General features: G+C 40.7%; 1 protein-coding gene across 1 annotated transcript in view; it reads left to right on the plus strand.

The window, feature by feature from the left end:
* The window catches only part of LOC147751267 (putative tetratricopeptide repeat protein 41), a 496241-nt gene that overhangs the window by 418810 nt on the left and 61059 nt on the right, over positions 1-16372 (plus strand). The window contains exon 12 of the mRNA XM_086919170.1: positions 4139-4288. Coding sequence (XP_086775296.1) covers positions 4139-4288 — 150 coding nt within the window. The remainder of the gene's footprint in view (positions 1-4138; positions 4289-16372) is intronic.

Raw genomic sequence — 16372 nt, forward strand, 5'->3', positions numbered from 1 at the left:
GTCCAGGATCTACTGAAACATAACAAATGAGGCTGACGTCTCTGAAGCAGTTGACGAACAGCAGGACATAGCAAATAAACATGAACTCTCTAAAGCTGTTAACTCACTGCAGGACAAAACAAGTAAACCTGAAACCTCTGGAATAATTGTCGCTCAAAAGAACAACACACAAAACTCTGTAGAGCCTGAAGAAAAAAAAACAGAAGGGCACTGTAGTTTCAGACACACTTAACACTAATGACTAAACAAAGATATCGTCTGTTTATGAAGCAGTTATCATCTTCACAGAATTGACAAAGAAGTGTACAGACACCAATGCTATTAAGAAACACAAGGAAATCCTAACGCATCAGCATTCTCGGAAGAGGTTGACACAGATAACATCTTAAGGAACAAAGAAAGACCTGTTCACTCTTGACACCCCAGGTGCTGTGTATGTTGCACTATAGTGCTGCATCGAGAAAACGGACAACCCTATTGATGTGGATTTTTCATTATTGATTATTGTAAAGAAATGGCGACTCCCCCCTTTAGCAGATTAGCTAAATGTTTGGGTAATTTAGGCATAAAAGTTATATTATTGTTGTTGTTGTTGTTATCGTTATAGTTCTGGTTAATTTCAAAAAATGGTTAAATATATTTACAGTTTTTGTTGCGTTCGTTATATTTAAAAGTTAATAAAGTTTTAAAATCTAACTTTGTTGGAGTACTATATATCTTTAAAAAATCGGGTGAATGGGGCCTTGAATCGGGTTATTGTCATGTGTGGGCTTTGCAAGTGTACTGCTACAAGATCGGACATTTCAAACTCAAAAGCACGTTCTTTTTCTTACCTTTCCGAAGCATGGAGCGCAATAGCAGGCAGAGAAAGGGTGATGCACGTGTTGAACACTGCCTGGCCTGGCAAGTTGCTGGCAGTGCCCCCCCGCCCGCTCCTGAAAGAGGGCACACACACACCGCCGCCCCGAGTACTTCACAAATCTTTAAAAGACCATGCGCTTGTTCATGAGGCTTAAATGGTTTATCACCCCTTCTAGAACCCCTGCATCGACCCTCTGACGTTTCCTGGAAGAATTAGCACGTAACACAATACCAAGCCCTGTCAGCTGAAACCCCCGAGAAATCATGGGGCATATTATCAAGGGGGTTTATTTCCGCTTTTTTGGCTTTAAAAGCCAAAAAAAAAGAGATAAAATTATCTCCCTATTACCAAGCTGTCGCTAACACCAGTTAGTGACAGCTAAAAGGAGATAGCGACCATCTTGGGCCCTGCTTTGCATATCAGTGATATTTATCACTAATGACATGCAAAGTGGGCGTGCCAAGATTTTAGCGACTGGAAACAGTCCCTAACCATCGCTATCTCCTATTACCAACTTTTGGAGATATTTGCGCTAAGCGCGAATATCTCCAAAACCTAACACCTGCCCTGAGCAGTTTTAGCCATGTTATCCAATGGGAAGTGGATAACATGGCTAAGAGCATTTGCTGGATAATGCATGAATATCGCTGACTTTTCAACGATATTCATGCATTGCGGCCGTTTTTTATCGCATTTGCGATAAACCTTGCTAATAGCAAGGTTTATGTGCGATAAAATTCGCCGATGTGCGGCGATAATTTTTGTCTCTAAACAAGTTAGAGACAAAAATTATCGCTAGTTGTTGGTAATATGCCCCCGGGTTTTTCCTTGCTGGAATCGGGAAGCGAAAGACTAGCACTGAAATCAGTAGTCTCACGCCTGAATCGGGAGGGTTGGCATGTCTGGATACTCTACAGCTGGGGCCATAAACTACATCCGCAGGGCTAGGTGATAGCCTGGGTCCGGCCTGGACAATCGGACACAGAGGAAGAGGAGTGTCAGAGGGTGCGTTAGTGAATAGGGTGAAAGGGAGGTGTCGGGCAGGCACAGGGTGTGATTCTCAGAGAAGAGCAGCGCAGATGGGGGGAAGTATATGGCCCATGCATGAGAGAGAGAGCGGGGGTGACCAGTGCGTGGGGGAGATGCTTGCGAGGGTGGGGAGCCATGCTGAGGATCGGCGGCGTGCAGAGAGTGGCCCTGGTCAAGGCATCTAAAATGGCTGCCGTGCACGACAAAATTGTGGCATTGGACAAAAACGCAAAATGGCGCAGACAATGTTTATCAATAAGGATTCATTTATAACAAAATATTTACTCGCAGTGACAAAATGGTGGTCAACACTTCCTGATTTCCATCGAATCGAACGTTAACAAACGTCACGCAGCAAAAAAAAAAAAAAAAGCTCCCGCACAGAGCAGTTTTTAGACATGTTATCCAATGGAAGGTGGATAACATGGCTAAGAGCATTTGCTGGATAATGCATGAATATCGCTGACTTTTCAGCGATATTCATGCATTGTGGCCGATGTGCGGCGATAATTTTTGTCTCTAAACAATTAAAACGAAGCACAAAATGGCGAATTCCCGTTTCGCTACCAGTTTGCGGCCCAGTTCGCGGCCCGTGAAGCGCTTCTACCGTGAAAAATCATTTTATTTTTATTTTCCCCACGGGACCCTTTAATAACCCCAACAACATTCCTAGGGGGTCAAGAGGGGTATACCTTGCCCCCTTTCTATAAATTCCCCCTTCGTTTTTCACCTCTTCTTCTCTCTCGATCCTACCGAGAGATAAGATGGCGGCCGCTCCGGACTGTTTAGAATGTTGATAGACACCGGAGAGCCAATCAGCTTTCTGCGCGCAAAGTTCCGTTTCGCGAAAAGTAAGCGGACCGGAGCGCAGCCCGGAGCGCTGTTACAGATATATATCTTGTTTTGAACGTTAATTTCTCAAAAACTACTGGAGCACATATATTGAGACCTAGCAAAGGCACATCGGGCTAACAGTCCCTACAATTTTGCCAAGTTTCGTGCAAATCCATTCAGCCGTTCGAGCTAAAAGTGAGTCCAACCGCCCTATGGAAAACTCAATGTTAAAAACGCGTTTTGGGACCCCCCTTTTTTCTCAGCCCCCCCTTGACGAAACCCCCCCAAATTTTCAGGGGCTGCTCAGAAACAAAATGTGCCATTTTCCTGAAAATTTCAGCCGATTCCGTCCACAAACGCCAAAGTTATTAGACATAGAATTTTCAAAAATCCCATAGGGAATTAATCCTAACTATATATACCTACTGGCGATAGCCAGTAGGTAATATATATATATATATATATATATATATATATATATATATATATATATATATATATATATATATATATATATATATATATATATATATATATATATATATATATATATATATATATATATATATATATATATATATATATATATACTTTTTGATATTGTGTTGATCAATATCCTGGACATGATATATTGGCATGACAATGTTTTTATTACTCAATACTGTAACATACTTTTGAGGGTCATTACCAGTAATCCTGCAAGGTGTGGTCACTTTTGTGATTGTATTTGTTGTGGTCACTACTACAACAATGGTGAAGCCATGAGTAGCTCTTTCAATTTTTCTTTGATCAGACATATCTCTTTTTATAAAAAAAAAATTGACACCCCTATTCTAAACCCTCCAACAGTGATGCGTCATGTTGGAATAAGACTGAGTCTGTTTTAAAAATTGCTTTCTGGGTTAATATAGGTACCCACATAAGCTTGAGAAGCTTTAGGAAGGCAGGTTTTGTTACCTGCTATTGATATTTTACAGTGGCACACACTGACAATTACTTTTCATCTCTCAAACTTGCTTAAAACTTAATTTATTATAGTACGTCAACAATGTTTTACAAGACAGACTTTTTACAGGCTAGTAAAAGAGTTAGTACTTGCTTCTGAGATCTGATTTTAACCTACATTGCAGTGGTTAGAATATCTGCTGCAACATCTCTGTCATTTGTTTTTGGGAATTTAAAAAAAGTGTATTATTGAATTGGGTATTAGGCCCATCTCCTAATTGCATAGCTGTGAAACATCAAACTCAGCCCGTATAAGAACTAAATGACATTATTATTATTATTATCATTATTAATAATATTCAGTCTAATGTGGCACAACATAGTGATGTATTGGTTTAAGGAAAATTCTACACTATTGCCAGCCATATTCTAGTCAAATATTTTGATATCTTATTATTGCACTTTTAGATATTCCACGTCAGACTTCGATGCATCGGAATGTTTTCTAAAAGAATGTTTGAATATCCGGCGCAGTTTGTACGGCAAGAGCCACATCCTTGTCGGAGAAGCACAAGAGTACTTGGCTGATGTGCAGAGCCACCCAAAGAAAGATTTGGAGTAAGACTTCTACATGTTTTTGTGTGATTTTTGTGGTGTTTGACACTAACCCACATAAGAAGAAATATTCAGTATTTGTATAAAGATTTAAAAGAATTGATTCAACTATATCCTTTCAAGATTGAACAAATAAGCATTGAGAAAGGCATTAGGCTGCCCCATGTCATTTTGTTTAGTGTGATATCTTGAGAGAGGTGATGAACCTTGACCTATAATGAATGTAGAAGGTGAGAAGAGTTAGTAATTTAGAGGCATAGACTTGTTAACACAGAACACAGATGTAGTCCTGCACATATGAATAGGGAACAATTATGTACATTTTCTCTCATTATATACAGGTATATATTATTGCCATATTTATCAAGCAGCTTTCCTGGGGTTGTGCCCATAGTTGTACCTCTTCACACAAGCAACAATTATGATTTTCAGTGACATTATGTCTAAGTCAGTGTTTTTGCACTGCATAAACAACTGCCAGCATGTCCATTCACTAGTGCTTATGATAGAAAGTGAATATTAACAGACTATAAGATACCGAGAGATTTCGGCAAACTTAGAGAGTAGTAAATTACACTAGACAAGGTTTTTTCAGTTTGTGAAGTTCCTACTTGTCTGCATGTTATTGGTCTTTGCAGACATTGATCAGCGTGGCATAACAGTATGTACTTATCTGTTGGACCTGAAAATCGTCTTGGATCCACAAAGGGATACAGGCTGTCGTGGATTGAGTCACCCGTGTGGCTTCTTCGATTCCCATCAAGGTGGCTTGATTAGCTCAGATTCCGTTGCTACTTCCCTGCTCCTCTGCTTATGTTGCCCACCCTCTTCTAGACCCATACAACTTCAATTAGATTTATTTATTTATTGTTATCCATGTATTTCCAATGTAATACTTCACACCCAGTATTGGGTATCCAAGCACTGCACTCTTTACAATATAGACCGGCATGGTACAGAAAGGAATTGTGGAAAGTTCTGGAAAAGTAGAGATCATATAACATCTATGGGATGCACAGTAGCTTTATAGTAGAACAGGAAGGAGTAATGTGGTATAACAAAGAGTGTGAGGGTTGTTGGCAGCATAAAGAGTGCAGGAGCATACTGTGGTGAGTTGCAAATATTAGGTGTCTGGAAGCCCATCTATCCATAAGAACCCGTCAGTCCCTTTATGAATTATATGTATGATGGAGGTTTCTTAAGCCGATGCGGAGTGAAATCCAGATTTTGAAGGCATTCTGAAATGGTGCATCCAAGTGTGGTGGATTTCTTGAATGTGGGTAGTTTAGGTAGTAGGGAGGCCTCTTATTTTTTGTTCCTCCTTCAATAGTGAATTTGCAGCGAGGTATCATAAGGCGCTTAGGCGTAGGGTCTTATATATGATGCACACAGTTTTATGACATCCTCAAGCAGAAGGTAGCCAGTGACAGAAGACTGATGTGGTTGATGTGATTCCATTTTCTTTTACCATCAATGAGGTGGAAAACAGAGTGGAGGTCATATTTCTTTCAAAGGTGTGAAACAGGATTTAAGTAGGCCGGTATGCAGTGCACTGCTAAATTCGATTCTACATATACCAGTGATTATACCAGTGATTTAGGTTGAGGTTTTGGACAATTTGCTTGATGTTACTTAGAAGTCAGAGATTATGGCTTGCACAATTGATTGCCTTGACATGGGAGTTGATACTCCAGCAAGGCACTCAAATGCTTTGCTAACAGTTTTGTGAAGTATACCCATGTCATTTAGGTAATTGGTCTAGTCAGTTTGCAGGCTGTTGCTCATTATGTGTGAGATATTGTAGAATTCCTTTTTTTGGAAGTTCAAATCAGTCTTCATGTTATTTATCCCACCTTAAAATGTCGGTGAGGCAGCTGATTAGTCTTGAGAGTTTGTTCAGGCAGTCCATTTGCAGGGCTATTTGGGTGTCCCCATCATATTGATGGAAAGATACACCATGCTTGTGTAAGAGGCTTCCAAAACGTCTAACAGAGAGATTGAAAAGGATGGGTTCTCCGACAGAGTCTTCTGATACTCCAAATTGTGATTAGATGGGTTTGGAGGTAGAATTGCCTATTTATTCCTGTTGGAATCAGTTTGAGAGGTAGCCCCTCTCATCTATAGAAAATGGAAGGAGCTCTATTATGGGCCTTATGTGTTGTTATGTTTTCATAAAGGGAGTCTGGTACAGAGCATGTCTGGAGAGAAACGTTAATGCATTGTGTTCATATTGGTGAGATGGTGTCTCTAAGGGCCATATGTATGCAAGTTACATTTTGTGATTTTTAGAGAATCGCTATTTGAGAATCGCAAAATGTTATGTATGTAGGATTTGCAAAAATGTTTGCGAATCCTACATATTCCTTAATTGCGAATCGCAAATTGCAATTCGCAATTAAGGTATACCTCCCCATTCATTCCTATGGGCCTAGAGGCCCATAGGAATGAATGGGAAGACATTCTCAACTTGCAATTCTCAATTAGAGAATCTCAAATTGAGAATGCAATTTCAAGGGAGCCAGGGTGTCAAAAGGACACCCTGTTGCTTCCCTGAAATGTGCATGAGTGCCCATGTGGCACACATACATGCCCTAAGGGAATGTATGTGTGCCACATTTCACTTTAAAAAAAATGCAAAAACGTGAATTTTTCAAAGAAATCGCAAATTACCACCAACTTGAAGTTGGTGGTAATTTGCGATTCCTTTTGGCCAAATTGCACTTTTTCTGGGTCTCATACATTGCATTTAAGGAATCACAATTTGTGATTCCTTAAATGAAATTGCAAAATAGAGAATCGCATATTTGCGATTTCTTATTTTGCGAGGCTGTTTTGCTTACATATATACCACTTAGCTATTTTGCGATCGCAAATGCTGAAATTCGGTGAATTTCGGCGTTTGCGATCACAAAATTGCCTTCATACCTATGGCCCTAAGTCCTTTAGCCTTTGGAGCAGGGATGGGGTCATCAACATAGTGTGAGGGTCCAATCGAGGAGAATATTTTTTTAGGGATGACGGGTCAAAGGTGTGTTGCAGGGATTCTGCTCATACACAGAACTGTGCACAGAGACCCAGGACCTCAGTGAATTGTGGTAGACCAAAAAACTCACCTCAGTACCTAGAACCCCTAACCTACTAGCATCAGTGTCTCATTAGCTCTTTGTCCTATAGCAAAGGTACCAATGATTAGACAACCCAGAACATGCAACTTAGGTTACTCCCAGGAATGGTGGGAATCAAGAACACTCTTTCATTTGGTATTCTCATATCAGTCCACAATGTGAGTAAATAGAGACACGGAAAAGTTTAAAATTTTTATTTTTAACGACGTGCTCTAAGATGCAGTATTTTTCCTAACATAAGCAGGCATATGATTACAAGTAATACGATTAGCATTGCTACAATTCCTTAAAACACAAAGGGAGAAATCATATTATAATGATAGTGGAAACAGGTCCTAAAGTGCCTTATATACCACCCTCCCTAGCTAGGAACTATGTTTTATATAATATTAGAAGGTCTCTTAGGCTTGAATTGGAAACCCCATATCTCCAAGATCAGCAGAGGTGAATCACATCAGGATCTGCAAAAGCTCTCTCTTTCTGGAAACTGATTTTCTCCAAGTGCTCAAATCATGCATGCAGTGCAATATTAAAGGCGCCAGAATTTCAGTTTGCTGCAGCTGCGTGCATGTTGTGTCTAAGCGTGGGCCAATCATCCCGAATAACAGCGACCAATTTTTTGATAACCTTGGAGGCTTCAGCACTCACTGTGCAGACTAAGGTCACGATGTAAGTCTGGGGATGTTGAAAATAAGCCATTCTCATGTGAAGAAATTCACGCAGCCTAACTTACAACAACAGTTACATACAGTGTCATGTGCAAAAGCAGCAAAACGGTAAAATGGCGTCTAAACTTCTAATAAGCCTATGCTAACATAGCAATGTGCGCCAGCAGGGCCCTGCCTTTACTACAGGTGTTCCATGAAGATTTGAGCTTTCTTGGAGTGAATATTTGTGTTAACCTGGCAGCATCAGGAGAGTTGGTGAATTGTTCCTGAGGTTAGAGATGTTTTCAGGAAGAAGCTGGCAGATTCTTCATATCAAAATTCGTCTGGCTGATATGCAGGTGTAGGGAACCACTGCCTTTGTTTAGGGGTGGTTCTTGGCATTGTTGAATTTACTTGTAAGAAAGGAATGTTTGGCTTTGTAGAGCAGCTTTTTATGGGAGCTTCTGAGACATGTAAGACATGTTGTGGAGTATTACCTCCATGTGCATTCATTGTTTTCATACAATGAGTATTTGAGAGTGTACTGAATCTACTAGAAATGCATTTTCTTCTTGCATATTGTTTTCTTCAAGGTTTGCAATGCAGTTGAGAATATTCATTAGTTTAAGGTTGTCCTAAGTTTGAAGGATCTCTTATAATTTGTGTTAGAAGCATTTGATAGGATAAATTACTGTTTACAGGCTTGTGTTCTGTGCTGGGAGTGTTGTGTGCACTTGCAATAAAGAGGTGATTTTTTCCAATGTTCCACAGAATGTTAAAGTCACCAAGGAAAGCATGATTAACTGGAGAGAATCTATAAAGTCACTTGAGAAAGTCATACCAATTCATGGAGGTTGAAAGATGTGGTTTATTTTACATGGTCTGACTATGTTGGTGAGTAAGTTGATGGTGAGGCTTTTGAGTTTTAAAGTTGCTTCATTTGAGATGATACTATCTAGATCTTTTCATTAAAGATAGTAGAGAAAGATGCATTATTAGAGATAGTAAATATGCAAGTTATGAGAGGGCAATTCAGATACATGCTTTCCGTCAGAGTTTGTTGTTCTGTTAAGGAGGATACTGACCATGGATTTTTGTGACACACTGATTTGATCTTTACTCTGCATTGTCTAGGTCTGTGAACATGGGTAGCTTTTTATGGGTCTGATGGTTGTTGGTTAGGTATAGAAGATGGAAAGGTTGGGGAATGGTGTGCAACCAGTTAGGGTGGGATGTTCTTATGTGCCTTATCATTCAAGCTGTAGACGTGTAAAAGTTGTGATTTCTATTTGGGGGTTGGCAGGTTTTAGGGTATTTAGTACAGCTCTTTCAATTAGATTGTCCTAGATACAGAGCTAGAGAGGGGCATGATGTGATAATTAATCAATAGGATCAGTTTCTTGTAAAGTTCCTTTATGATGAGTTTTAAAATTTGGGCAGAGGATATGGTGAGTTACTATGTGGGGGTTCTTAGACAGTGGTGGTGGTCACAGCTGGTAATGGTGGGTCATTGCTGTTGATTTAGAATGCTGATGAGCTGATCTTGTACTCAGATTAGAGAGTGGCACACCCTTGGTGAGATTATGAGAAACAATAATCTAGGGCCAGCGTAGCTGGATCTAAGTTTAGTGACATGTTGAGGGATGGAGTGTTTTGTGTAAATGACCAGGAGCGGGGGGGTTGTTGTACGATTAGCTTCCATTATTTTAACATGTTGAAAAGGTGAAGATTTATGTAAGTTTATTACACCACAATGTCACCGTCATCATACAGGTTTATTTGTAGTTCCTAGAGTTGTTCTAAGGAGCTGGAAGTGAGTATTTTGTGACAATATGGCGTCTTGTTTTTTCCTTTAATGAAGGAGTCACATATGGTCTGTATTAAGAATATCACATTTTTAGTAAAGAAATTAAGGTCAGTTTTCTGAGCACCAGATTTTTTAACTTTATTTCCCCTAAAATTGCAAGACAAAATTGCCTGAAATGGGGTGCGTGCCAGTACTCTTACATTTCAAAATATATAAGACTGGTATCCATGAGGTTTTTGCGAGTCCAGATGTGTTCACACCAATTCTTGGAGGTTTTCAGCTATATGATAAGATGTGTGCCACCGTCACTGTTCTACTGGACTCGACCCTGCTCCTTCTGCAGATATTGATGGATGCTCTGAAAGAGTATTGGGACAGGAACCATCTTAAAATAAACACTTACAGGGCTTAAAACATAATCTTAGAACATGGTACAACCAACCTCAAGTGGTAATGTGGGTGCCAACTACTGTACACCTGCGAGCAGCCATTTTAGAATGACTCATAATGCCATGATGTATGCTATGGTAGACAGCAAAGAATCTGAAGGACTTACAATAGACCTATGGATAACAAGCGTGGACTGAAAAAACCCTGTATGTCTATGTAGGGCTATAGAGATTTAGATATAGATAGATATAGCCATTGTGTATTTACACGTGAGGTCACAGTTTTCATAAGAAGTGCAATTCTTTTTTTACTAATCATTTTGCCCTGTTTAACAAATCTTAACAAAACTTTCCAAACAACAAGTTTATCCACCTCAGCTCCTTCCTGGAATGTTTCAGGGAGACCCATCAAATGGGCACTAAGAAATAGAGAGGTCTCTAAATATATTTTTCTCCTGTAAATTCCCCATAGGATTTTTGGGAAGTGATACAGAAAATGCAGCTGAACAGAATTACACCAAATGTGACAGAAATCTAGATCTTTATTCAGAAAGTGTGCTTTTTGTAATTTGGTGAAATCTGCTCAGATTTTTTTGACAAATTAAGGTTCAAAACGCAATGATATCTGGTCCCACAGTGCTCCATGAGATCTTTTTTTCGCATGAATCTCTTTGGTCTTTCAAGACCAGTTCTGGTCCTGTGGGACCAGCAATCTGATTTGCTGACTACAATATGAACAGAATTTCTACAGCTGCCATTTCAGAACTCGAGGACTCGGTTCCTAAGTCTTTAGTCGATAAAAAAAATTATATACCAGGGGGCATTGTAGGATTACCCAAACCCTGTGGCTCTTGTGGGGTGGGGATCCCAGAGGGACTCCCCCATGAAGCCAAATAAAAAATATTTCAGGCCATGGGTCCTGTGGTAGTCTTGCAGGACCCATCGAGGCCCCTGTGTGTTGCTGTTGAACACTTGCGGGTACTGTGGTACCGTATGACCAAGCTAGCATCAATAAGTGGAGCTTGTGTGATCTTGCGGTACTGTGGGTGGCGCTTCTGCTGCAGTAACACAAGGGAGTTGGGTGCAGGGCCACTGGCTGGCCCTGGAGGCCAACCCCATGCCACACACCTAAGGCTGTGTGCATGTGCAGTGGAGAACAACTTGGGGAGAGGTTGAGGCCAGACCTTGCTGCCAACACTATGCGCACATAGTCTAAAGCTATGCCTACTAAGGGAGTTGGGTGAATATGATTTAAAAGAAAAAATGTATTCACTGAAACACTAGGTAGGTACAGTAGCCATATTTCTCTTTACATTGAAAAAAACTCAGAAGTTGTCTGTAAAAAACAAAGGTTAGGACGGATAGGAGCACTTAGTGGGTGTTAGGTTTTAGAAACTGTTTTTCTGTTTTGCTTAGTTACAAATTACGCAGATGCTGCATAATGCAATTGACGTTATGGTGCACTGCACATAATACAATTATGGCAAAACTCCTGAAATCTCCATGGTCACAGTGCAATCCTATATGCTGTACATGATATTGTGTTTAGAGCAATGTCAATAAAAGCAAATAAAAAACAAAAACAAAGGTTAAACTGAAATCACAGTTTGGTAAGGTAATACAATTTTAGATTACTCTGCAGTTTGAAAATGCTGGAAGTTTACTGAATGAAAAGTTAAAAATAAAGTGATGTTTTATTTAGGCATTTTAATAATATAAAAGCTAATGTTTGAAAGAAAAACCACTGAAATTCACCAGTTATACTTTACTGACCAAATTATAATTTACAGGCACTGCTTAAGAACTCACAAATTACATCACTCATGATATTAAATGATATAATGGTGTGGGGAAGATGTCCTGGTGGGAGAAGTGGAACAAAAGAAAGGCTCTAGAATGGACTGAAGAGCCAAGTCTTTAGCTGCTTTCTAAATATCGGTTCTGAGTTGGCCATTCGAAGATGCTCTGGCATAGCCTTCCAGAGAGAGGCAGTAATGAAAGAGAAAGAGAAAGAGCGACCGCCTAATCTAGCTTATTTAAAACGTGGAATGGAGAGGAGTCTCTGGTTATTTGATCTCAGTGTCCTGTTTTGGGTGTATTTGGGTAATCTTAGTTTAACATTTTTTGGGCCAGTGTCTCTGGTGGATCGAAAGGCCAAGATCACAGCCTTAGACTGGATCCTCTTTTTAATAGGCAGCCAGTGTAGGCTGGGAAGATGGGGAGAGATATGGTGGCAAAGGGGTACATTCCTGATAAGCCTGGCTGCAGCATTTTGAATGACCTGCAGCTTTTTGATGAGGTAATCCGGAGGACCCAACTACAGACTGTTAGTATAGTCTAATTGAGAAATAATAAGTGCATGCACCACCGTTTTTTTGCAGTCCATAGGTAGTAAATATAGAAATCTTCTCAGTGCTTTCAGCTTCCAGAAGCATGATGAAGATAGTTGGCCTATCTGGGCCTTCCCTGAGAGGGCCAAGTCAAATTTGAATCCTAAGTTTCTTGCTAAAGAGACTGGCTTAGGAGGGGGATTTAGCTCCAAGGGCCACCAAAGTTTTGCTTTTGGGGGTGATGGCTGGTTAAAAAATAGGACTTCTGTTTTATCCGTGTTTAAAGTTAAACAATTGTCTGTCATCCAAGATGATATATTGAGTAAACAATGTTTAAAGTTTGTAAACGCAGCCTCAGAATGGTCACTGAAAGAGAACACTAGCTGGGTATCGTCAGCATAGGAGACCACCTTGACACCATGAAACTCAATGATTGAGGCAAGAGGGGCGAGGCAAACATTAAAAAGGGTAGGGCTAAGGGCCGAGATTGGCCTGTAGTTTTTTAATTCAGTCGGGTCAGCAGCTACTTTTTTTTCGAATGGGCTATCCTAAAGCTGTTTTCCACATAGATAGATGGGTGCCAGTCTTAAGAGACGTGTTCCAAATCTGGTTTAGTGGGGGGTTCAAAAGTGGGGCGAGTGAGGTGATAAACGTGACTGGGCACGGATCAATTGGCGATCCAGATTTAACTTTAGCAAGTTATATTAGGGACGCTTCGGGACAAAACCAGTCAAATTCACTCCAAGTAACTGTTTCATGGTGGTTCGGTGGGGGCGGGGCGATTAGTTTTAGAGCTGAATGCCGCATAGATAGTTTGAATTTTATCTTGAAAGAAACAGGAGAGGTCTTCACATAGGGAGGCAGTAGGGGCAAGGGTACATTCCAGGGCCTCTGGCTTGATAAATCCTTGGACAATCCTGAAAACTTCTTTAGTGGATTTGCCCGAGGCAGTGATTTGATCAGCCAGGTAGTCCTTAATGGCGAGGTTTTTAGGTTTTTTAAACTGCTCTATAAGTACTCTTAGTCTTACTGTTATAATTTTTCCGCCATGTCCGTTCAAGTTTTTTGCAGAGACTTTTTTCTCTGCGGAGCTCATCTGTAAACCATGGGGCAGATGGTTTTGATATGGTTATTTTCATGTTTCTGATCGGGGCCCCTTTGTCAAGGGCCATAGTCATCCAGTTATTGAAGGAAGAGGCATCTCAACATGGTGCCCCAGTGAGCAGCAGAGGGGTGTCTGAGAGTGCCAGTCCCATAGTTTCAAGTGAGTAATATATGTAGTGTAACATAATTTATAAAAACATTTGTTTTATACTATATATTTTTTTATATTTTACATTTATTTATATGACTATATATAACTAATGCAGATATGTATTAGACATTATATTTATTTGTTTTTAATATTTGAAATGTATTAAAATTAATATATTCATACATACAATATATATTCATAGTAATCAATAAAAATACTACTAATAATATCACTATAACATAAAATGTATATTTGTATTAATTATGGTGTCATATATATTATTACATATATATATATATATATATAAATATATATATATATATATATATATATATATATATATATATATATATATATATATATATATATATATATATGTTTATACCACGTGCCCAGAAGCTCAGAGGAGCACACAACGGTTCGCCTCCCATCCAGGACTGTAGATTCAGCCTGCTTCAATATTCTGTTTGCTAAGCCTGACGCGTTTCAAGGATAAACCTCTTTTTCAAAGGCTGCTGTCGTGTACTTCTTGTGCAGTGGCTGCTTCACGTGAAATGAAGGCGCAGTGAGTGCTCATTTTCGTTTCTGCATTTTTATTGGTTGCTGGCTCCTTGGTGATTCCAGCTGATTTACATAATACCAATGTTGCATGCTGGGACAGCAAGTCCCTCGAGCTGCCTTCAAAGTTACACACAATTTGAAAGTTTATGTCCTTAAGTAGGATTGTTGCAGGTTAAATGCGTGGCTCACCGTGCTGAATGTCGCCAGGAAAAGTTCCCAATCTCAGCCTCTTCTTCGGTTGTGAGATGGTGCCTCCTCTCTCGGCAGGGCTGCCGAGTGTTAATGTTTATACCACGTGCCCAGAAGCTCAGAGGAGCACACAACGGTTCGCCTCCCATCCAGGACTGTAGATTCAGCCTGCTTCAATATTCTGTTTGCTAAGCCTGACGCGTTTCAAGGATAAACCTCTTTTTCAAAGGCTGCTGTCGTGTACTTCTTGTGCAGTGGCTGCTTCACGTGAAATGAAGGCGCAGTGAGTGCTCATTTTCGTTTCTGCATTTTTATTGGTTGCTGGCTCCTTGGTGATTCCAGCTGATTTACATAATACCAATGTTGCATGCTGGGACAGCAAGTCCCTCGAGCTGCCTTCAAAGTTACACACAATTTGAAAGTTTATGTCCTTAAGTAGGATTGTTGCAGGTTAAATGCGTGGCTCACCGTGCTGAATGTCGCCAGGAAAAGTTCCCAATCTCAGCCTCTCCTTCGGTTGTGAGATGGTGCCTCCTCTCTCGGCAGGGCTGCCGAGTGTTAATGTTTATACCACGTGCCCAGAAGCTCAGAGGAGCACACAACGGTTCGCCTCCCATCCAGGACTGTAGATTCAGCCTGCTTCAATATTCTGTTTGCTAAGCCTGACGCGTTTCAAGGATAAACCTCTTTTTCAAAGGCTGCTGTCGTGTACTTCTTGTGCAGTGGCTGCTTCACGTGAAATGAAGGCGCAGTGAGTGCTCATTTTCGATTCTGCATTTTTATTGGTTGCTGGCTCCTTGGTGATTCCAGCTGATTTACATAATACCAATGTTGCATGCTGGGACAGCAAGTCCCTCGAGCTGCCTTCAAAGTTACACACAATTTGAAAGTTTATGTCCTTAAGTAGGATTGTTGCAGGTTAAATGCGTGGCTCACCGTGCTGAATGTCGCCAGGAAAAGTTCCCAATCTCAGCCTCTCCTTCGGTTGTGAGATGGTGCCTCCTCTCTCGGCAGGGCTGCCGAGTGTTAATGTTTATACCACGTGCCCAGAAGCTCAGAGGAGCACACAACGGTTCGCCTCCCATCCAGGACTGTAGATTCAGCCTGCTTCAATATTCTGTTTGCTAAGCCTGACGCGTTTCAAGGATAAACCTCTTTTTCAAAGGCTGCTGTCGTGTACTTCTTGTGCAGTGGCTGCTTCACGTGAAATGAAGGCGCAGTGAGTGCTCATTTTCGTTTCTGCATTTTTATTGGTTGCTGGCTCCTTGGTGATTCCAGCTGATTTACATAATACCAATGTTGCATGCTGGGACAGCAAGTCCCTCGAGCTGCCTTCAAAGTTACACACAATTTGAAAGTTTATGTCCTTAAGTAGGATTGTTGCAGGTTAAATGCGTGGCTCACCGTGCTGAATGTCGCCAGGAAAAGTTCCCAATCTCAGCCTCTCCTTCGGTTGTGAGATGGTGCCTCCTCTCTCGGCAGGGCTGCCGAGTGTTAATGTTTATACCACGTGCCCAGAAGCTCAGAGGAGCACACAACGGTTCGCCTCCCATCCAGGACTGTAGATTCAGCCTGCTTCAATATTCTGTTTGCTAAGCCTGACGCGTTTCAAGGATAAACCTCTTTTTCAAAGGCTGCTGTTGTGTACTTCTTGTGCAGTGGCTGCTTCACGTGAAATGAAGGCGCAGTGAGTGCTCATTTTCGTTTCTGCATTTTTATTGGTTGCTGGCTCCTTGGTGATTCCAGCTGATTTACATAATACCAATGTTGCATGCTGGGACAGA

The sequence above is a fragment of the Lissotriton vulgaris genome, chromosome 1_1, assembly GCF_964263255.1.
Source record: "Lissotriton vulgaris chromosome 1_1, aLisVul1.2, whole genome shotgun sequence".
Classification (NCBI taxonomy): Eukaryota; Metazoa; Chordata; class Amphibia; order Caudata; family Salamandridae; genus Lissotriton; species Lissotriton vulgaris.